This window comes from Rhododendron vialii, chromosome 4a, assembly GCF_030253575.1.
Source record: "Rhododendron vialii isolate Sample 1 chromosome 4a, ASM3025357v1".
In the NCBI taxonomy this organism is placed as follows: domain Eukaryota; kingdom Viridiplantae; phylum Streptophyta; class Magnoliopsida; order Ericales; family Ericaceae; genus Rhododendron; species Rhododendron vialii.
The window spans coordinates 18,413,693-18,437,661 of record NC_080560.1 but is presented as its reverse complement, the minus strand read 5'-3'; the positions used below and the strand labels follow the sequence as shown (position 1 = coordinate 18,437,661).

The 23,969-nt window shown below is 38.2% G+C and overlaps 3 protein-coding genes and 1 long non-coding RNA gene across 4 annotated transcripts in view; 1 reads left to right on the top strand and 3 right to left on the bottom strand.

Moving 5' to 3' along the window:
- LOC131323202 (NADH dehydrogenase [ubiquinone] 1 alpha subcomplex subunit 1) overlaps positions 1-23,969 on the top strand; it is a 92,379-nt gene that overhangs the window by 64,434 nt on the left and 3,976 nt on the right. The window lies entirely within an intron of this gene.
- LOC131323200 (KH domain-containing protein At2g38610-like) lies at positions 2,690-9,699 on the bottom strand. Its single transcript, XM_058354890.1, has 7 exons — positions 9,515-9,699; positions 9,281-9,372; positions 7,173-7,324; positions 5,061-5,177; positions 4,831-4,947; positions 4,596-4,739; positions 2,690-3,243 (listed from the first exon to the last, which is right to left on the bottom strand). The coding sequence occupies exons 1-7, from the start codon at positions 9,595-9,597 to the stop codon at positions 3,097-3,099; spliced, it is 852 nt and encodes a 283-aa protein (XP_058210873.1). The 5' UTR covers positions 9,598-9,699; the 3' UTR covers positions 2,690-3,096.
- Positions 16,005-23,909, bottom strand: LOC131323201 (uncharacterized). Its single transcript, XM_058354891.1, has 9 exons — positions 23,770-23,909; positions 22,466-22,577; positions 21,318-21,406; positions 21,122-21,185; positions 20,196-20,273; positions 18,019-18,095; positions 17,881-17,947; positions 17,682-17,789; positions 16,005-16,270 (listed from the first exon to the last, which is right to left on the bottom strand). Exons 2-9 carry the CDS (start codon positions 22,535-22,537, stop codon positions 16,241-16,243), a joined length of 585 nt encoding a protein of 194 aa, XP_058210874.1. The 5' UTR covers positions 22,538-22,577; positions 23,770-23,909; the 3' UTR covers positions 16,005-16,240.
- Positions 20,333-21,113, bottom strand: LOC131323204 (uncharacterized). The gene is made up of 2 exons (XR_009199113.1): positions 20,817-21,113; positions 20,333-20,729 (listed from the first exon to the last, which is right to left on the bottom strand). It is a non-coding gene; the product is annotated as an uncharacterized LOC131323204 (long non-coding RNA).

Genomic DNA, 23,969 nt, shown 5'->3' with positions numbered 1-23,969 from the left:
CAAAAATGCAGAAGAAAAAAAATACTACTACTTATATAATCAGTTGTTGACAAGTAATCTTAAGAAGGAACACGTCAATCCCACGTTCCTTTCATGCCAGAAGAGCATCGATCTCCATTAGATTTTTAGAGCCAATTTTAAGAATCAGTTTCTAACTAAAACCAGGTCAGTTTTTTTTTTTTTTCCTTTTATGAACTGAAGTCAACCATGATACAGTATCTTCATTTTTTATACCTCTGTTTATCTGCAACCGTCCTCAGATTAGAGAGAGAGAGAGAGAGAGAGAGAGAGAGAGAGAGTGAGTAGGGAACAGCCCCTATTTTTTTTGCGTGAAAAGCATGAGAGGAGAAAGAGAGAAAGTGAGGAGTATACATAGATATGTATCCGTTTGGAACTGGCTTTTCAACAGTTTGTCAAGGTCATACTGGATGGAGCGGTTTGGGCGAAAGACCCCACGTACATATTGATTTGGGACCTGTCTCGGGTTTTAAAAAGATGATCTTAGCGTTCATTTTGTTCAAAATATATTATTTAGCGCGGATTTGATGTTCACACTCTCCTTTTATTCAAACAAACTCTTTTTTCTTTTTTTTTGTTCTTTAGTCATATGAAATTACATGATTACCTTTTTCATGTGAAGGAAAAAATGTATGAATGGAAGTTTTGTAATTGTAGATAAATGAAAACAAAAAAATGGAGTGCACTAGGAAAAAAGAAAGTGTGCAAATCAATTTCATATTTAGAGTCTGTAAAAGAACAGCTCAATTGCATATTGGTAAGGATATTTACAAAAGAAACATCCAACTTTGCTTCAAAAATCAAGCTAAAAGTTGGATGTTTCGTAAACGTACTGACCAATACCAATATACTCCGTATTTGATTACGCTAAATAAAATGAGCGGTTTCGATCATTTTTTTGGAATCTCAAACGGGTCCCAAACCAATCTGTAAGCAAATGCATAGGGTTGTACCCCTTCGTACGTACTCATAACTATGGCAAACAAATTATGTTGATGGAATTCTGATATAAATACCTAATCAGTTTGCCAAATTTATTTTTAATTCAGGATAATACTTGTTACAAATTACTTTTGTGACACAACTTCAAGAATATATTCACACCAATTTTACTATTCTCCCCTTCTACATTGTTACCCGTTCAGCTAAATAAGCCAACTGGCTTATTTTTGTCCTTATTCAAATTTTTTTCGTATTTGTTAGTTTTTCGTCAATTTTTTAGGGATTATTACATCGTCATGACAAGAGAAATTTAAAAAGTAAAAAATTACGATGGAAATCTAATTTTTTTGAATAAAGACAAAAATAAGTCAATTTTTTCATCTTTATTAAAAAAAATGGATTTCGATAATAATTTTTTACCTTTTAGATTTCTCTCATCATAACGATGCAATAATCCTCAAAAAATTGACGAAAAACTAACAAATATGAAAAAAAATTGAATAAAGACAAAAAAATAAGTTCAGTTGACTTATTTAACCGAAAAGGAGTACAGATTTTCTCTTACTTTTTTTCTTCCCACCCGTTCCACAACTTCCAAACACAGCCTCAACATCCCCCATGGTAACTGTCTAACTGAAATGAAATTACTTGTCCTTCTCTTCTTCTGCAGCCACCTTCCCTTCCTCAACAACCCTCTGCGATCCCGTCAATCTCGCCAAGATTTCCACAAACGACATTCCCCCGGACAACATTATTCAAACCCCTCAAACTCACCACCGTCCCCTTAAAAACCACCGGCGAAGAAACCCACTTCGCCACCGAAAACTCGACCCCGTTCAAATCCTGGTACCTCAAGTTACTGCTCACCCCCATGAACAGCCCGTGTTCAGAACTGTCCGCGGGGCCTCATTCCGTGTCTCAAAACCCAGGTCCATCTCCCTCCTCATCCTGATCAACCGGTTCGATACCGCCATCCCGGCCGCGAACCCGACAGTGGTGAACAGGGCTCCCTTGTACAGCAAGGCCCCGAACCGGTTCAGGAGAGACTAGGGCCCGGGTTCGAACATGTGGCTCACCGGGCAAGTGGGGAAGATGGAAGGGAGTAGGGCTGGGCGGGTGGAGGAGGAGGAGGAAGTGGGTGCTAGTAGGTACATGAGGAGGAAGTTGAGAATGGAGGTGAGAATGAGAAAACAAATGTAAGTGTTTGTGATCACATATTTGAAATTCCACAGATTAGCCCGATCCCTGATTTCAAGGGCCTGGATTTAGCTGAAACAGATATAAGTTGATCCGGACGTCCTGTCATAAAATAACAAGAACAGCAAGAAAAAGGCCAAGACAAAATCAACTACTACTAATGAAAAGTTCGGCACCCGATCATGAAAATTGTGAATTTCCATTTAGAATCACAATGGGCTTGCAGTGTAACAGTCACTGCCAGAACTCTACCAACACTATTACGGAAACGAAAGACACAAGGTGGGCAAAGGAAAGAAGCACAGTTCTGTGACGGAAAATCTTTACCGAAACATGTTCCATACGCACAGACACGGTAGTAGTAGGTATAGGCCCTACGTAACTTGAGATGAGATATTGTGACTCTGTTGAGTGTAGAAGTAGATTAGTAACACACTACCATTCCTTTATTTTAACAAATCACCAAGCCCATTCACCATTCCTTTATTTTTGTTTTTGATTTTTTTGAACAAATGTTGGGAAGTTGTACAGATGGCATTAACGAATCATAAATAATGTAACACACTACCTACAAAATTCAATCCCTTTGCCTAAGGCGTTTTCCCGCTAAACCTTTCGCTATCCGAACTAGACAACACTACCAACACAAGAATAAATTCAATACATGAAGTTTATGACCTCCTCCACCAAACCTAAATTCAAAGACCCAATCATATAACCACAACAAATTTCCCCTTTTCCATTGTCTTAAAAAAGAAAGCAAAATAGCACTTACGAAAGAAAATTCACCAACCACAGAGCTCGTCACGGACTGCCAGCTTACTTTTTTCCTTTTGGGTTTGGTAGCTACGCAAAATTGAGGTATTATGGTGGGTATACTCAACCATGACTAGGAAGCCAGGAGCAGATATCATTTTGACTAGCGATAAGGATGAGTTCTCAACGTCCCGTCTTTGCACGTTTCATTCCACTAGTATTGAAAGGAGAGACACTTCCACTTGGCCCAGGACTATCTTCTCTGAAACTGGAATTTAACATGGCTAGCTCACGCAACTGCTGCCTCTTAATATAATCCTGTGACTCATCCTGCACAAAGATCAAATATAGAAAAATGAGCTAACAAAAATTGACACACGCCATAGTGACTATTCCTTAAGATGCTACATCGCTAAACATTGGTAACTACGGGTTTTCGGGAGGAATAGCTAAAGAGAATTCCAAAGGCTACTACATTATTCTGTTGCCATATTGGAAAATTTCTTCCAGGGACATTCTGGAAAGATAATGCGGCTCAGACCGCTTGGGTCAAAAATATCGAAATTCTGGTCTTAAAACCTCCAAATTGGCTATTAAAAAATCTCTCCAAACAGAAGAATGAGCACTAACTTTGCAAATCTTTGCCAAAAACCAAAAGGCAGAACACAACAAACCATGACTACGATATTTAAGGCCCATATCTCAAGGTAAAAAAAAACATTACTATAGCATAACCAGATAATTCTCCTTCAAAATTATATCCAAAATCCTCTTGGTAGATTTTCAATTTGCAGGAATTTGATCTCATCCAGGGCACTTTTACCACCTTGTCACTCACAGTGGCAACTCCATTAGTAGTTGTGGATGAGGTAATTTACAAGCTTGAGATGCAAAGTGCATACAAATCTATTTGTTTCTACGTGTAATAAATTATACATACTTTCACTCTCACAACACTTGCGTACATTTTCGCAAATCATGCATTTCCCCAAATTCCAAACTACAGACCCTAGCTTTTAATCAAATGGACTATTAAATCAATATATAGATTATGCATTCTACCAATTTTACATAGTAACGTATGCTTTTGAAATCATAATTTTCCCAAATTGAGAAATCAGATACACTAGCTTTTAATAATATGAAATCCCAAGTCAATCGTGTTTGAAGAAGGGAAAATGCTATGCACCGCGCACTAAATGGTGGATAATTGTAAAAAGTGTATCAATATCCAAGATCAGTGTATTGATATCTGTGAATTTGTATTGATATCTAGGAAATGAATATTGAAATTCTAAATTGTTTTGACATTATATGCATATTATCCACAGCGTAGCGGGCAGTGGTTAGTAAGTCCCTTGAATAAAGATAAAGAGATGAAGGCAGTAGTAACATAAGGCAAGGCAAGGCAGGGAAGTGCAAAATGCTTGGACGATGATGGAAAATCATCCTAAGTGCTAGTGTGCTACAGCATTATGGGAGGGGTCATATTTCTGTTTTGCTTTTTCCATGGGGTCAGCCGACCCCACAAGTTCAGCCTCAGAGTCACCCCTGGTCACTCACTGTCCTTTCTCAGTAAATTTGTGCATACAGCGGATAATAGGTGGGTAGCATTAGGTTGGGGGGAAAACACAGAATCTCCACACAAAATGGAAAAGAAAAAATAGGGTTGAGATAAATACCACCGGTTTGAGCAGTTCTTCTATAATCTCCTGTGCCTGTCTTAGCCTCATATCAACAATATTGGCAGGTAAATCTGCCTCAACCAAGAGATGGAGTGGTTCATTCAGGTGCTCATAGCCTGGTCTTCCTCTTAGCTTCTCTTCCTTGAGATTGAAAAAAAAAAAAAATGCAATTTATTGAGCACTAGAGCAATAGAATAAACAAAAGAAAAGGATTCATACATGCATATAATACCTCATCCGGATCTTTTATAGATCCTTTTCCTCTTATAAATACGCGGCATCCTGTAGTAGCTTCCACCCGTTTCAGTGAATTGCCCCTTGGGCCTAGAAGCCTACCAACAAAATTGAACTACCATCCATCGACAAGTCAATATCACAGTTAAAGATCTTTCAATTAAAGAAGCATTTTGTTTTCATAAAATGGAACGTGATTCTACGCTTGAATAGAAACCAGAAACTTACATTTGGATATGTATCCACCGGAATTTCTAAGCGCAAAATCCTCTTCACAGTGTATGAACTAGGACTTGCGGGCGCCCCTTGCCAGTCCATCGTCATTCCAGGGTTTCCAACCAATCTCTGTTATGTAAGTAAGTGTCTTAGAGCCAAGAACATAGTCTTCTTCTCCTTGCATGTGTGTGTGGGTGTTTTTTCTTTGCTTTTCTTTCTTTTCTTTTTTTGGGTTTTTGGGGCGCTCAAAACCAGAACTATCTTGGGTTCAACTCTCTTAGGTTGAGGAGGAACAGATGTTGATCCAATCTTTGGTAGCAAGTAGAACTAGAACACATAGGAATAAATACGGATGCGCAAATCGAGTGAAGTTGGACTTATCACGCATGCCTAGTGAGGTTACCAACAATTCGGAAAACTAGTAACAGTTACAGGACAACTCTTGCCATGGGTCACTCTAAAAACTGCGAACAAATACTCATTCCTATGTCACATGGTAAATTAGACGATCAAAGAAATGCAAGACATCTTGTATAAACCAATTCTTTATGGTGTTTACAGCATTGTACTAAATCTAGGAGAAGTCAAAATTTATGCTTCACGTTTTACTCCCCACCATCCAGTCAACTTGCCTGCCATACAGTGGCATCAGTGAGGCCGCTATGAAATAAAAATTTCAATAACCAACCTCAGATAACATCCCATTGACCCACGACTTGATGGTTTTTGGTGATGCCACAGTAGCTTGCATGTTACATCATGAGAAACGAGGGGGAGTTTTCAGGTTGACTTACTATTTTGTTCACCCACCTACAAGATGGGTTAACATTACTCACTTTTTAAACTGGGCGAATATTACTAACTTTTCGTACAGTTCACGCCAAATTTTTACTTCAACAATCAGAAACATTAATTTCGCGGGGCATGTTCTAATAACGATTCAAGCAAGCATTCTTATTTTGAAATATTTGATCGAATAGCACCTGTCTTGCTCTAAATTTTTGGTTAAGAATTAAACAAAAAAATTAGCTAGTTTAATTAAGCACTTATAGATATCTAATTGAGATTTTTTAACATAAATGATTAAAAGGTTATGACATTAAAAAATGTATTTGACTATTTTAGTGAGACCTAGTATGGATCCTAAATAAAGTAAATAATATTCACCCTATTTATGAGTAATTAAACAATATCCTTGATGTGTGTGTATTTGTGTGAGTTGGGTGAACTATTTAATTCAGGTAAAACTAAAGCTATAAAAAAAAAAAAAATAGAGTGAGGGCCCGTGCCCCCAGTGGGCCTCTAGTGGCTGCACCACAGCTGCCATAAGAATTCTTTCCAAGTAAAGATGAACCACGAACATAAGTATATGCATATATCTATCTATGTATATAATTCATACATATCACCAAAATCCCCAAGAGAAGCAATCAAGTAGGCATCTCTATCCACTCTATATCTCCATTTTTGCTTACATTTCTCCATTTTAGATGAAAATGGAGCTCCAATCCACCCTCTATTTTTTCCTCTATTTGAGAGAATGGAGTTTGATCCAAATGTGGAGTATGAGAAACGAAAATGGAGGATCCTCCAAAACCACTTTTTGAATATCAAATAAGAGAAATAAGTACACCATGATTGGAGTAAAAGTGAGGATGAAAAATAAGATATAAAGATGTATGATTGGAGTGAACATGAATAGTGGAAACCTCTTAATTCACTTTTTGAATAAAAAATTTTATTTTAGTCCGTCCAAATAGAATTTTAGAGGAAGTTGGGTTGGAGATGCTATTAACAACTCACACTCCTAAAAATCCAACAAAAAGTCATTATCCAGTTTACTGCTAGGTAACGACATTGATAATAAGAGAGAGATGGGATTAAATATTTACGGTTTCCTTCAGGTGTGGACACAAGCAATCAAGTACAATGTCTGTGCATGCAGTGCTAGTGTACGTCTTGTGCAGGAGAAAGCGTGGGCATTGGTGAAATGTAGCCACATGAGGTTGCTGCATATTGTGAGCTAAGCGTACGGTGTACCTCATAACGGCTGAAGCAAGTTCTCAGTAGGAATCAAAACAGACATAAATTCAGGCCGTAGTATAGCTGAGAATACCAGATTACCTCACGAGGAAGGCTATTCCATCCACCCAATCCCGTCCCTGAAACATTTGAAATAAAGTTTGAAGAAGCCATGGGACTGGGGCTTCTATGTCGCAGTGTGTCGCATTCGCCAAAACCTTGGTTGGGTGTCATTCCAGAAACCCGTAAAATCTCTGTACAAAATAACAGATAAATCAAATGCGGATATAAGCCTCTACAACCAGAAATAAGAACTTTCCAAGAAAAATTAGAGAAAATATATGACTAAAGCAGGAAGGAATAGAAAACAACATGCAGTCATCGACTCAAAAAGGAGGAGAGATGAGGAACAAGGTAAGGCGTGGAAGTGCTAATACAGAAAGAGGAAGAGAAGAAGATTAACGAAAGGCATCATCAGAAAATAAATGAAAAACAGTATTTGATTTCAATTAAGAAACATAAAGAAACGGGCAGTGATGCATAACCTACTATCTGGTTCACCCAATGTAGGATGCCATACCTTATTTCTCATACCAATGGGAAATTACCAAGTTCATGACCTTTTTTTCTACCAAGGAGAAACGAGGCCAAATTCTTGTTTTCAACCACCTATTTTGGGTCAGCCCAGCCCAGCACAGTCTGAAATCCTTATATGGCCAATGATTTATTAATGAAGCTATGCCACACTATCTTTCCAGTCGGCAAGGGCCATTAAATAATCAAAGCGTTGAAAACCAAAACCCAAAAGTTGTGTTACATACTTACATGGACTCTCTTATATGTTTAAGTTGGACACTCAACAATTGGTAAGGATAAGGATACATGTCCGACATCATGGCTAGACCCACATCGAATCATATGTAGTGATTTGAGTTTACAGTTGCATTACGCTTACTACTCATGTAGAATGCATGAACTGCTCCGTGGAACCTCGTAAATGTCATTTATCCAAGAAAATAAAGAAAAATATTCAGCAGTATAAAGTTTTTCCATTTCCCAACATCCAAGGTATAGGAACACTTCACACATCCGCACCTGACAGCTGTACCCGAGTCCATGCGAACCGTAGGCCAATAGAATTCGAGCCCAAAGTGATACATGTTACATCTTCCTCTTGCTCAACATTGAAACTTACAGACCAATAATTTTTGAACAAACCCCAAATCTATTTGACGTTAACATTCCAAAAGAAATATCAAATCTCAACATTGCCATTGAGTCAGTCATAAAACTAAAGATGATATGAACAGCTGTTAAGTGGTCACAAGTCCATTCCTTGTCCGTCATACGAAATCAATGGAAAACTGGGGCATGCTTTGATTGGACAGTCATATATACCAAAGAAGCAGTCCAGTATATCCATCCAAAGAACCTAGGAACCAAAGCATCCCCGTGCGAAGCACACAAATAGATTGTGCTTTCCATCAATATGCTACGGTTACCACATTTTCCTGGCATAACACATATACCCCTTAATTTGATACAGTAAAATTGTTCAAGACATTGAAACAAAATGTGGTTGTGGATATGCCATACGTCAAATAGTAAACAAAGTATGGTAAGAAAATAAGGTCACCACACCATACACTATTGGTTTGCATAGCAGCAATGAAACAACTTTCAAATTTTACACAATTTATTGGATCCAGTGGGGCTACTACCCCTGACCTTCATCGTCCATTTTCAGCAAATACGTTGATTACCTCATTATGCCCACGGTGGTCATTTTGGTACTTCATCAATATCTCCCACTAGGCTTTTAGTAATCACATAGCTGACTCCCATTATACATCTAGCTAATTAAGTACCCCAGATACAACGGCAAAACCACAAAAGTATGTTCAATTGAAAGTTCAAACTTCACAGAGAAAGCAAAAAAGTCAAATCAGATGTGCATCCAATTGAGCCAATGCTCTACACACAAATCTTTGATGTATAAACCATGTTCATGAAGTTAAAACCAAAACCATGTTCGTGAAGTTAAAACCAATCCAGTGGGATCTAACTTGTCTAAGTTGTATTTTGGCACACAATCAAAGACAGTACAGTACCCAGTAATGCAGTGTAAACCCAATACAGATACAGAAAACCTAGATCCAAAACTCAGAAAAATGATGATACCCAGATAAGGGGGGAATCAAAAAACTAACCTTGGTTCAAGAGTCTGCTACATATGGGAAGTACCTGCACGAAGGGGGCAATCTTTTGATGCTCAACCAACAGCTCCGAAAAGTAGTGATTACTACACACGATATGCACACACACAAAAAAAAGGAATGGGACCCACATCGATCGTGACCACGAAACCATTGAAATCTCAGAGTAAGCGAAAAGCAGAACCAGAAAAGAGAACGATAGAATCGAACAGAGGGATGAAAAGATACCTGTCAAGAACATCGGGGGTGCTTCTAATCTGTGGAGAAACAGCGCTAGCTGGCGAGAAGTTGTGATTGTAGTGACCTGACATCACTCGAATGGGTTGAAGGGTTTAGTTGCAGAGAGAGAGAGAGAGAGAGAGCGCGAGCGAGCAGACAGAAGAACAAAGGATTTGAACAAATAGAAGGGTTGCCTCGTACAAGTTCAGTGAATTATGTACAGGGTTATTTTCAAAGACACCCTTCAACTATCACATTTTGTCAACATGATCCCCTTACGTTTAAAACTCATCAACCACATCCCTCAACTATCAAAACCAATCAACATCATCCCCTCCGCTCAAATCCGTTAAAATTTTGGACGGAACCAAGGGAAAAGACTTATTACTTATTAGATACTCTTTTTATGTTAAAATCTCATCACTGTTTTGCTTCTTCCTCCCTATTGAGGATCGGCCTACCAAATCAAGAGTCCTCACTCTGAACCTCTGAAGCTTTTGCCACGACTCCTCTACCGACCCTTCAATGCTCCTCACTCGTCGTCCTCACTTTCTCCGTCCCAACTTCTTATGGGAAGTTTATCGCACAAGTCTGAAACATAGGGGATGGATTTGGATCGATATCGCAACTGAACGCAAACTAATTCTATATGCCGACTGTTTGACCTTTGAAAAGGAAAGATTATTGCATTCAGACACCAACTGAAACCTCTTTCGCTTCTTCTTTTTCCTTTTCCTTCTGCAGAACTTGAGCCCTCTGTGCAGCAGCTTTATTAGGAAACAAAACCTTGTAAGTTCATGGTCTCCTGGGTGCAAGCTTCAAATTGCGGCAAAAGAATAAATTGGGATCTGACATTACAGATGGAAAAATCCACTAAAACTACAACCAGTAACCCAATGTAACCTTCACCTCTCTTGTACTATTCTCTCTAAAATTACCCCCATATATATATATATATACACACACACACACACGGTGCGGTTCCGGGGACCCTTAAAAAAATTCCCCAAGTTTTCGATCGAATTTTGATGATCCGAGCCGTTCAATGTAATTAGAACGTGATTTTAAGGGTGCCCTAAAGAAATCAGCAAAAAAAAATGACCGGGAAGGGCTTCATCCGAACAGTTTTTTATTAAACTTTATTGAACGGTTCAATAAAAAACTGCTCAAATCAAGCCCTTCCCGGTTAGTTTTTTGCCAGTTTCATGCGACCACCTTCAAAATCACGTTCTGAACACATTGAGCGGCTCGGATCATTAAAATTTAATCGAGAACTATAAGATTAAGATTTGAAGGGTTTTTTTAAGGGTCCCCAGAACCTCTCTAATGTGTGTGTGTATATGTTTGCGAAACGAAGGACAGGTTGATTGTTTGTGAAACGAAGGTGTATATGTGTGAGGGCGATACCCTAGGCTGTTCTTTGATTCAAAGTGTCGTTGAGCATGTTATGAAACACTTAAGCACTAGTGGTTGAGCTCGTAAGGACATGCATTGGGATAGGTATAGTAAAGAACACTGGATGAAAGTGATTTTGGAAATATGTGAGATTTAGAAGGGACGATGTCAGTGTAAGAGTTCTGGATATCTAAAAGGTGAACGATATCACTTTTCTTTTATATTGCACTTGATGTCTTTTTGTTCATAAAATGATTTCCTTTCATAAATGTCGTCTCATAAACATATAGAGTTAGTTAGAGATATTTCTATTGGGCAAGTGTATACTCAACCTTTCATTTTCAGGTACATATCGAGGCATATAGCTTGAAGTACGTGGCGTGCATTGGGGAGTGATCTTTTGAAAGCTTATCTAGAGGAGTTACGTTATTATCTCATATCGATCATATTTTTGATAGATGAAAATGTAATTTTTATCAAATTTCGTTTTGACTTTGGAAGAATGTAATGAAATTTTATAACTACCTTTTTGTATTATTTTGAAACGTCGAGTTGTAAATAAGTGGATCTATGTTGGAAGGACATCGGCTTTGAAATGGCGTGGCATAATACATATTGGGTATCCATGTATGGTATTATTTGGTATTTTATTTATGGAAAAGGTCCTACTAATATGTTAAAAATTGAGGGCGTGACATGCAGAGTCTCCAAGTTTCCCGTTTCATCCGTTCGACGTCTCAAGCGGGTTCTTTGCTGTCATTGTTGGATTGGCGATTCGACCACAATCTTCCAGAGGTTTCTCTTGCAGATTTTGTTGGTGCGAAGGTTCTCCGTCGAGTGGTGATTGGGTTAGTCAGCGACAGGGGGTGACGGCTCTGGTGGTGGTCGAGACTGAGGGCTTTCATGGTTGCATCATTTTCAAAGTGTTTATTGCAGTTTGTGTCGTTAACTATGGATTGTTCTTAGGATAGTTAGCGGCATATGATAAGCGGACGAATTGAGTGTCAATTGTAATTTATTTCGTTCGATCTAATGCTTTGTACTTTCCATACTTTTAATCATTCTATATTTACTCTAATTAATAAATTTATCTTTTTTGTTGTTCCAAAAAAATATGGAGAAATATAAGCTTATTTAGCCCGTAGGGAAACTCACCCTAAGAATAGGGCCACATAATCAATTGATACTAAGGAGAAGAAAAAGTGGCATGCTAGATTTATCTTTGTCCGTACATCGCGATGCAACGTGGCATTTCCACTAAGTTTTTGGTGAAAAAACATAGATCATTTTACCATCTTGTTTACACTAATCAACAAGTTTTGGCATTTTAACTTATTCACACTAACTAAAAATTTGTCAACAACAACTTCTTTCTCAATAACTTTTTCACTCATATACCTATTTACAACTTCTTCACTACCGAAAATGACTTGACATTTTTTAACAACTTATTCACTATCGGAAATAGCTAACAATTTGATTGCAACAAATTCTTTCTCAAAACTTATTCACCACCGAAAACGCAATTGTCCTACCCCGAAATTTTTTTCAAGTACCGAGTTAGGTTCAGGGCAAAAATTAAAAAATTACAATCAGCCAATGAGGTTCGGATAAAGTTTGCGATGATGTTTCCCCATCCTGATACCTGCCCCGACACTCTATAGTTTATAAAATCATATATTTACCCTTTTGTTTTTACCCTTATTACTAAATACTATCTTATAAGTATTTATAAGTATCTTCCATTTACCTTTAGGATAAACAATCATACCCACTTTTCCCCCATTTCTCCAAGGCCGGGTTGGGCGAGTAAATCGGCCCCCAAATTCAACCAAGTGGTATTTTAGGATCAGGTCGAGGAATGGCAGAAAACCGCCATGTTGCCATCACTAGTGTTCCTAGGTATAAGCATTATCTTTCTCTCATTTCACAAGAAATGTGCTACGTACTCCTTTCTTATCGTCTTGCCTAAATTGTTTCCATAAAACCTAACTAATTAACCATCGAGTAAAGTATAGAATGGTATGGTGCAATTTTGTACTTTTTGGCCACTCAACTAAACCAAATTGATAGATTCTCGATTGCCAATTGACCAAGATATGTGGCGAGAAATAAGATCCCTACCATGGATTCCTTCCTGCACTAAACCTTTAGATTATCAACTCCTGCCATTCACAGGTTCTGATAACCTCAAAGTTTCCAGTCTTTTGTGTACCAGCAATCTCGATCACTTCAAGTGGAATATTCCGTGTCTCAAGGAACTAATACCCGAACCGCTAATCTCAAAAGTCTTGCCCACTCACCTCCCAGACAGCCCTTGCCCTGACCATTATGTCTGGCCTTTTACCACCTCGACTCATTACTCTACCAAATCAGGCTATCGCTCCTTTTATGATGAAAAGCATGCGGTTTCTTCCCAGCCTCCTCCTAATGCTCTTTACAAGGGTCATAATATTTGAAACACATTTGGTCCTTAGATTTGCCTCAGCGTATCAAAGTTTTTTCTATGAAAATGCGTCAAAGGTATCCTCACAGTCAAACGCAATCTTGGATCCTAATTACAACACCTTCCAACTCTTTGCCCCCTTTGTTCTAGAGAGGAGGAGAGGAGCTGGAGCACCTTTTCTGCCATGGCACCACTACAATCCTTGTTTGGAACATTGGCATCTTTCCCTTATTGAACCTCGCACTGCCTGATGTATTCATTTTCAAAGACTGGTTTGATAGACTGGATTATCAGCCTCACGAACTCTTCCACCAACAAAGATCATTTTTATTCTTTCATTTCTATCCTCTAGGCCATATGGAAATAGCGAAACCAAAAAGTCTTATCTGATGCCGATTTTATCCCAGCTTCTGTCTTAGCCTCTGCCTCTAACATGGCTCTCTAGTTCAAGAAGGCTGCTCTCTGATCCTCACAGGACAAACAACGGATCGTCAGACCGATGGCTCAACCCAAAAATCCCTCCTTCATTATCAAACCACATGCCCAAACTCCAATCGCTCAACACTGAATGGTAAAACTTTGTGTGGATGGGGCGTGGAAGACCGATCAGCCTTGGAGCAATGTTGGTTTTTGTACCATTCTCACTGATGGTACGCCGAGCTGATCCTTTTCTACCTCATGCTATAGTTATGGTCTTTTGCAAACGGAGCTCTTAGCCATTCTCCTTGTGATCCACATTAGCCCATGATTAAACTGTTGCATATATTCATCCTGATTGTCTAAATGCCATATTGCAGATAGCAGGACAAACTGACTACCATTAAACTGACAAATTTTTGTTGCGCAAAATTGGCAAAGAAAGCGAACAACTATCTTTCTGCAGGATAACAAAGATTGAGCACAAGGATGTTCGTCAGGTGCATCGGCTAGCAAAGCAGGCACTGATATCTTTTGTTCATCATCCAGATACAGGAGACCAACACGTTTTTAATAGTGCTAGGGCTCCCTTTCCATATTTGTAGCTCTGTTATTGATTGTAACCCTTGTAAACTGGTTACATTTATATAATTTCTTGCTTCCAAAGCCGCCCGACTACTTGAGTTCCTACCAATGGAAATCCACTACGTGAATAATATTTGCCTTTGTGCTCAGTCAAATAGAGAGTGACGGAAAATTGGCTACGTGAATTGCTTTGTACTACAAGACATCTCAACTCCGTCTATATGCTGGCTAACATGAAAACTCCTATGCCTCTGTGCTGAGGGATTTTCCGACTGTCGACACAGAAGATCTTGCCTCTTGGGTAGTATTGAGTTGAGTTTTGTTCACCCTCCACTTAAGAGGGTGAACATTACCCTCATTCTTATTGATTCAAATGATGTGGACCCCACCACAAAGTGATATCATGCTTATTAAAAAATGTATTGCATGGTAAGCATGATATCATTTTGTAATGGGGTTCACACAATTTCAACCAATAAGAGAGAGGGTAATGTTCACCCTCTTTTAAGGAGGGTGAACAACATTACACTCGGGTAGTGTTTGCATGAAAAAGGAGGGTGAACAAAATTATACTTGGGTAGTGTTTGCATGAAAAATTTATTGGCTCAATCAGAAAGTGACAAGTGGCCATTTGCATTGAACAAAACAGAATACGTGTGGATTGAAATGCATGGAATCATGCACTTAAAGGAACGATGACGTTTTAACTAATTCATTGTTGTTTTGTGGGTAAAAGCAGTCATTGCCAAGTGTCGCTAAGGAAATGAATAAAGAGAAACATGCAGTTCGAAGCCCAGGGACACAAACGGTGTCATTTTAATATCTTTAACTGGAATGGTTATGCTCATTGAGCACGATCAAAGAAGTTGAAATTTGGGCATGAAACAGCTTAATTCAAACACGATTTAATCAAGGAAAGTGGAGGTAGTTGGTTAACTGAACCACTATGGAACAGTTGCAAGCAAGAGCTCTGGAGGGAAAGTTTGAATTAAAAAACAAGAGTGACTTCGAAGATAGCTTGGCGGGAGATTGAAAGCCGTTAAAAAGACCCAAGAGCTTGCTTATAAATAGAAGGAATTGTAGAAGGAAAAGGCCTAGACAAATCAACAAACAACTATGCCATGCTTGGTTTGTTCTTAGGCAGTAAATTAGGATTTAGACTTAGTTCAAAGTAGTTAGGAGTAATTCGTAGTAGTTACATTGTAATCTGTTCTTGTTCTTTCGAAATTGAAGGATCATTTTGAAAGCAAGTTATTTTGAGTTTATTAAGGTATCTTGTTTCTCTCTGATTGTTAAATTTCTAGTGAATCATTGTGCCGTTTTGATACTTCAAAGGACAAATCCTCTGATTAAGTTTGGCTTTTTATAAGTTAAATTTGAAAAGGATAATTACAAACATTTTCTGGCACGCTCGCACACAATTATAATTCCAAAGTAGCCAAAAATCCCAGCCAAACAGGTAGCCAATTCTTAAAACAATAAGTACATTAGTGCATTCCAAAAAATGTATATCAAGTCATAGACCAAACTTTTAACACTATATAAAAAGAGTAAGGCCACATTTGCAAATTGGATCATTTGTTCATCCTCAAATGCACATAAAAAAAATCAAGACATCCACCACTCAGATTATATCATCTCTTTCACCTGAATTCATTATGTTAATCCATCACTTGATAGACAATCAACCTGGGTTTCATACATATCATGGTTTTTTACACAATCAGAGGATAACTATTGAAAGGAATCTGAATGGCCAAAAGCAACAAACAATAGACAGGATTTTCATGCAAATTTCCTGGATGGTTCCATAAAACAGCACCAAATTTCAGCCTCCTTCCTATATTGTTGTGGATCACTTACAACATTAAATCAGCCACCCGTGCCCAAGATCAACCTAGCCTTGCTTCTCTCCTTAGAACCTGAAACATGCAAAGGGAGAAACGCAAACTCATTGAGAAATTTCTGTAAGCGTGTTGAAGATGGGTATCTAGGAACTCATTTGCAAAGCCAAATCTCAGTTACTCGCATCAGAGAGAGAGAGAGAGAGAGAGAGAGAGTATTCTAAAGTACACAAAAGAAATACAGGCTATATACAAGGTCAATACAAAACTGAAGGCATGTCATAAAACTAGGGGATTATGCTCTGCTTGAGATATTTTAAGAAGAAAGTATCGGTAGATCTCCAAAAATTCTCATTGGGCTATGCATTTCGAAAGGAATTCGTCCTAGTGCTCATACTCTAAAACCTCATTCAGTGAATAAGGATGACGCTTATCATAATTCTCAAACACCAGATGTTCTAAACCTTAAATCAGTCAGACTTTAGGTGAGCCCAATGCCCAACCTGGCTGGTAAGGGCTTATGTGCTGGGTTAATAGAAGGAAAAAGCTGCTAAGAGAGAATACTAAGACAGAGACTCCATGGCAGAGTTGAGTTCTTAATTACGTGGTTCTTGGTTCAAGTACGAGCAACACATCTCAATCATCTAAGTATCTACCTGACTATCCATGTAATGGAAGTCTGAAGCTATGTTCAAAAACCATCATCTTTTGGCTGAAGCTTTTCAGAAAGCAATCAGAAATATTAGAACTATTTTACCTAGAATGCAGATTGTACCAGTAAAAGGAACGGGAACGTGGTAAGCCACATGTATAAATTGTGGAATGCTAGGGATAGGCTTCTATAGATATCAAAATTTACCCTTCCAAGGGATAAAACATTTAGTGAAATTAAGTATCATTTTTCAAATTATTCGTGCAAAATACTTTTCTAGGAACATAGTGACTGAATTTTGCCGTTTTCTCTCAACAAAACTCCATTCTCTCTAGATTTTTACATTAATAAGTAAATTTTTTGGGAAAAAATTTGCGGTCGCTTTGGATAGCTAAATTTACTGTTTTGGAACGAAAGTGTACCATGTTTCGGAACGTTCATATTGGTATGCAATTCGCTAGGGTAGTAGCATTCCCTGGTAACATAGTATTAGAAAGCCCTTTCTTGGAGACATTTGTTTCAGAAAGCAACCATATCGATTGATGCCTTGGAGACTAGGAAAAGAGGATTTGATGAATAACAAGAAGGAAACAGCAGTTCAAAATTCTTGGTCCTGTCAATATGGAATGCTTATGTGTATCCCAGGTAAGATGTTCATAGAGATGCACGCATGGCTATTTTACTTCAATATATACTTTCTATGGGGGAGTTGCTCCACACTAACTAATTAGGATACTTCACAATAAAAAATCAAACAAACTACAGAATCACTGGCAAGTTGCGTAAGATATTGGAGGAGAAAAATGATACTCCTACAATGCATTTTTTAGATATTACCTCCTCAGCAAATTTTATTAAAATGGTTGTCCGAGGTCGTTGCTGACCCTCAACAGGTACAAAATGTGCTGAAACTACTGCAGGAAAACCTGCGCTGTCCAGAACACCCTTCAAACAGAAGAAAAAAAAAACATAAATTCAACAGATCTTTTAACAACATTTTAACAGTTAGTGATGATGAAGGAAGGGCAGTACACACCCTAACTATTCCTGCCACAAAGGCCCCGCAATTAAATGTACCCATGTCTTTTGGTATCGAAATAAATCTGCAATGCAAACATACAACATCAACTAAACATGTATAGACAGTCTTACGCCAATGGGAAGTAACAGTCACCTATTCACAAGGAGCTCCTTCTCACTAATCATGTATTCATCTTCATGTTCAGTGCCCTTTTCAAGTGAGTCAGCTACCTGTACAATATCATAGAAGAAGTGGAAAGATGGTCAGATAGCGTGTGCAACTCACACAAAGTTTAGCCTCCATGTGTGGAACATAATGGAGGTAATTGAAGCTAAAGCAGTCACTACTCATGCTTGCCAGACAGCATTCTTCAAAACATGAGGAAGCATGGCTATCTGCATACCATACCGACCTTTTCCTTAGCACAAGATTAGATGTTGCATGCATACTAAACACTTGCCACATATCGTTTAAACATTTCCATAGTTTTAAGTTTAAGGTCTGTAGTCCTAATATCTTCATCTCTTTCCCGGGTCAGAGGCTAGCAAAAGCAGATCACTTTCATGCCAAACAGCCTAATTTTCTTTGATTATAGGGCCGAGATAGAGCAGAAAGCAGTGGATTAAGCAGGCAGATGAAAACGAAAAAAAAGATTAAAATTCTTCGATTAGAAGAGACTTTCAACAGTTTTTTTGCAAAGCAGTTAATGAAAACAGTAAGCTGAAATGGAACTAAGAAGACAAGAACAACAAACAGGCAAGAAAGAGCCAAAAGCATGAATAGCAAAGCAGAAACTTGGGGGAGAATGGGTGAAAACCAACTTCACAAGGGCTTCCTTAAGAACAACCACCCAAAGGGAGTTCTACACTACTTGTGACAAAAGTAAACATAACCAACTGCCATTTATAAAATTATAACCAGAACTTCAAATCAAAATGCAAGAATCCCAACTGAGATAAAAACTTTCCACATACTGTGCCATTTGAGGAGCCTATTCAACCATTTCGGGTTCACAAACAAATGCTGCCTCACTATCCAAGCCACTAAGAGGTTTAACCAGAACATCAAAAACACACAACACAAGTCCTCATCTCAACCTTTGATTTTAACCAAAATATGCAACTTAGATTTAATGGTTCTTCGTCGTTTGTGAGCACCTAAATTAAATCCAACTCAATAACCTAGACTATTCCTATTTCTCCAACATTTTACCAAGCACCGTTGAACAGTGATTGTGTCACGTCGAGAACAAGTTTCAACGTCTATATTTACATATAAAACAAGTCTCAACACCCACTTCATCCCCTTTTGGACAAGTTCCTGCACCCCTTTTATCCCTAAAGACCGACATAAGCTCAATCAAACCACTAGAGAGACAGAGACGTCTAATGTTGACAGGTCCATTTCACTCAACAGGTCTAACATGACAGAACCTGCGGCTGCCAGGAACGTAATAATGATAAATACACAAGATTGCAGTCCAAATTATTTCAGCAGTGGCTCTAAAACCACCTCAGTTAAGGTGGAGACACGTCATAGAACAATATCTCTAAATAAAACACATTTTAAACTTTCATGATCACGACAAAAATAAGCAGACCTCTCCCAATTATTGCACGTAGATGACAATGTTTTTTTTTTCTTTTGGATGACTCCAGCTGACGCGCACCTCAACAAATCTCTAGGGTACCAATCCCAATATCCACTAGTGCAAGCCCCAATGAAAGTCGAGGCAGATCCCCATATAGACCAAGGAGGTATTGAATCTGAGACCTAGGAGGAAATAAACACATAAATCCCATGCCTTGATGACCAGGGCAACCCCTTGGCTTGGAGATATATGACATGTAGCTACTGCTCTCGGTTGTAAGATTATTTCCACGGCTGCAGGTCAGGCCAAGCATTCAAGAAATAGACTAATATACATTGCAAAGGTATGAATCCTTATGGGTCGTGTTCTTACTACACATAACCTTCATGTATCAACAGTGTGGTTGTGGATATCACCAGAATCAAACACTGTGATGAGGATGCTTTAATTTTAATTACTGCAGCACAACTTCGTTGAAAATACCCATGACATTCTAAAGTTCTAGTTAGATGCTCTTAGTATAATTCCACCAATATCCAGATTCAAGATTATTTTAGTAAACTAAAACATGCTTTCATGTTCGATTAGAAATCTTCCTACATTTCATGACACACTAAATAGGTTATGTGAAGACTATAGGAATAGCAGAACATGCATAAATGATACTTCACAATTTAGCTCATGGAGTAGGATGTCCTGTTTCTATGCTGCGTACAAAAGGAGAGCAAGAAATCACTACCTTTCCAAACAACACCTTCCATACTGTGCTGTGTACGAAAGACAAGATGCCCAACAATCGTGTCTCCCTTCTGTTTCCCTACAACATGAGGTTTACTTATTACTATCACATAAATAAAACACGTACTTGCCTGCCTGTTTCAAAAACCATAAGTTAAGTAAATAAATATAATGCGAAAGACACAATAACTAATTTCCACGAAACTATGGCTTGGGAATATAATTCCTACCAGTTTCCTTGCCACTCCTAGATGCAAAATTGGTATGCACAGGAAAACTCCAAGAAGTTCAAAACCGAACACAGAAAATGCATTCAAAAACTTTAAATTAACACCAAAGTGTTAGAGAAAAAATATTCCAGCAAATATTGCAAAGAAAAAAAAAAAGCAATTGCTTACGACGATAACTTTGAGAGAAAAATGTCACCTTCAGCAATCACATGAGGTAAGTGAACAGCTAAAATGACAATGACAATACAGTCTTAGTTGTCCATTGTCAGGTGGGTTCCTTTATCTAAAGCTTCAAAGCCAAAATCCTGGAATCCCAGTCAATGAACAAAAGGCTAAAACCAATGTCACGTTGAAATCCCATGTTGACACAACCCAAAAGATTAGGAGCATACCAACCCATATGTCACTGAATTCGTCGTAAGAAGCTTTATTTACGTAACAGAATTTTCTGGCAGTAATTGAACAATTTTATTATGTGATGGGTGTAAACTTGCAGAATGGACACTGTCCCAAGTCCAATATGATTTAGATGTTGCACATGCTACTTATGAGATAAGAGAGATCAAATACTATGTACCTCTAATTATCACGAACTCTACTTTTACCCCATCATACAGTTTTTCACTTCTTGAAATTGCTTGAAAAGCATACCGTCACATTAAATATTCCAGTTGAGAATGAAACCCATCGCGCATACCTTTTCACGATGGCAAAGAAGTTCCAATACCCTTGCACCAACAGCATAGCCTGCATCCTCCAACCTGCCCCACATCCGAAAATAGTACAGAGTGTCCAATTGGGTTTAGAAATACAGTGGAACTCGGTCCCCCCAAGAATCTGTATCATCAAAGGGAGTCATCAAAATGCCAGTGTGGTAAGGATTGAATGATTACCTTCTTTCCAATTCTGTGATGTTGTCGACTTGGGTTTGATTGTACTGAACAAGCTCCGAAAACAAGAACGAAAATGCACTCAAACTGACCTGTAAGAATTCAAGAAAGATGAAATAAATTCAACCAACACACATAATGTGTTTGCCCGTATGTTTGCTTGTACATACTCTCAGTTCCCTCCCATAAAAAATTGAAATTTCAAACTCATTATCAACATCAACATTCTTCTGAACCTAAAATATCAAGAAAACCCAGTTCAGCTGAACTAAAATCTTGTGTGTCGCACTGATCTGTGCAAGTAAGAAAAATAAACACATCAACATGTTAGTTTTTTCCTATTAGTGTGGCCCACTAGCCTCCACGTTTTGTGCATGTGGGACTACACTATGAGATAAGCCTGAAGTGATATGGTTCGTTACGATAACTAATTAGAATTATAGAGGAAGAAAAACTCTTGATAATAAAAGAGACCTTGATGGACTAGGTGTCTTTTAATAATTATCTCTAAGGCCCTCTTCTCTCCTCTATAAAAGGTAGAACACCCACCCCTTATTCCTACGGTTTTTCCATCAATTAAAGTACTGGGGTATTCTAGAAAAGTAGAGACATAGAGAAGAAGGTGAGCCAAGGATTAAGGTGTTTCTAATTAAGGGGTTTGTTCCTTCTAATCTCGATGGCCAACAAAGGTACGTTATTTATTGTTCTTGAGATGTGTTGAATTCAAGATCATGTTATATCTGTTTTCCGCATAATAGTTTTAATACAGATATAGATTTACACAACATTCTTCTAAACCTAAATATCTCTTGTTGTGTGTGTCACTGATCTGTGCCCTAACATATCAAGAAAACCCAGTTCAGCTGAATCTTTTCATCTTCTCATTTAAACCAAAACCAAGGCTCAACAGTTGCCCCCCCTCCCAAATTCTCGTCAACAACCAAATGCGGCACCCGGTCCAGAAATCAACTGGGTGTAGCCAGATCTCAAAAAATTGGGAAACGTTAATTACTGTATCGCGGAATAAGATTGGAAATCAATCGTGATGGGTACCTCTCAAACGTCAGGATTTGTACACGGTTACAGCCATATATGCATAAACCTATACGGAGAGAGAGAGAGAGAGAGAGAGAGAGAGAGAGAGTGTTTACCTCTTGTTTGCCCTTGCTGAGGGGCTTGTCGAGGACATTGGTGTATTGCTTGATCTTCCCCACTCCGATCATCCTTCCCTCCCTTCTTCACTTCTCTCTCTCTCACTGAAATCTGGGAGAGTTGATACAAGAGAATGGTTACTTTTGCACAAATCGTTTTACAATAATTCTGCGGGTACCGATCAACCTTGAACCCAGGTGCATGCGGGGCCATTTACGAGTTTTGATCCAAATTGTTTATTAATTTTCCAATATTTTTTCAAATGATTTCATTAAAAAATCAGTTCAATCTTATAATTACAAAGTGCTTGATTCAATGTATCAAATTACCAACTTTTCATTCAATGGAAAGACTTAAAAGCCCATTTGGTACTATGGTCCCTTAGAGCATCTCTAGTAGTTGCGTTAAAATTTGTGTGTTATATGACATAAAGTGTATAAAGTGGGTCCCTATTTTTGTCTGTTAAGAATGTATATATTTAAAGAATGAATGTGTGTTGTTGTGGTATAGTTTAGGCCTCTCAGGGGATTAAAACAGACAGGATTAATAGTCTTGGAATTAGTAATCCTGAATTATTTGTCCTAGTACTAATTTAGTCCTGAATCCAATACAATCCCCTATTTGATTCGCGTAGGATTAATATTGAGATATCCCATGCTGAGTCAAATCCCATGTTTGAGTCCAATCCAATGTTTGGTTCTGTCACTAAATTTTCACTAAATTTTCGGGATTAATTTCAGGACTATTTCTCTCTCCCCCTCTCTCAAGCATTCCAACAAATTTCTGGGCATTCCAATTATCATTGATCATTCTACAAGCAATTAACCATGCCTAGTACTTGGTTTTCAATTATCAGTGATAAAATTGTATTTTACTTGTCAAAATTGCCACAGAACATGGAGTAGTTCACACCATACTTTTGTAAATCGTACAATATTTTTCTTTACTAGATGGAAAAAATAAAGAGAAAAATCAGTAACCAAAATTCCTCCCGTCAGTCCATTCGTTCAAGCCAAAATAGAAATAGAAACAGATCGAACGAAAACCTAGGGCTTCAAATCGAAATCTGGTCAAAAACCTAGATTTCGAAATCCATTGGTCGAAAACATAGGGTTTCAAATCGAAATCTAGTCGAAAACCTAGATTTCAAAATCTATTCGGTCGAAAACCTATTTCGAAATATATTTGATCGAAAACCCAGTCGAAGACTCCAAGAAGAACAAGAACAAAAGAAGAAGAAGAAGAAGAAGAAGAAGATCGAACAGACGAAGAGAAACAAGAAGAAGAACAGACGAAGAAATACCTGCTTCGATTATGGAGATCGCAAGGTCGGTCTTCTCCTCGCAGCCGATAACTCAGGCGTAGAGAGAAGAGAAGAGAGAGATAGGCGTAACGATGAAGATCGAGGAAGAAGAGTACGATAGCTGAGGGTTTTGTTTTAAAACGATGGCTTTTTTGCAATTACCTCCAACTTCCTTCCGCGTCTTCTATCCGGGATAGAAT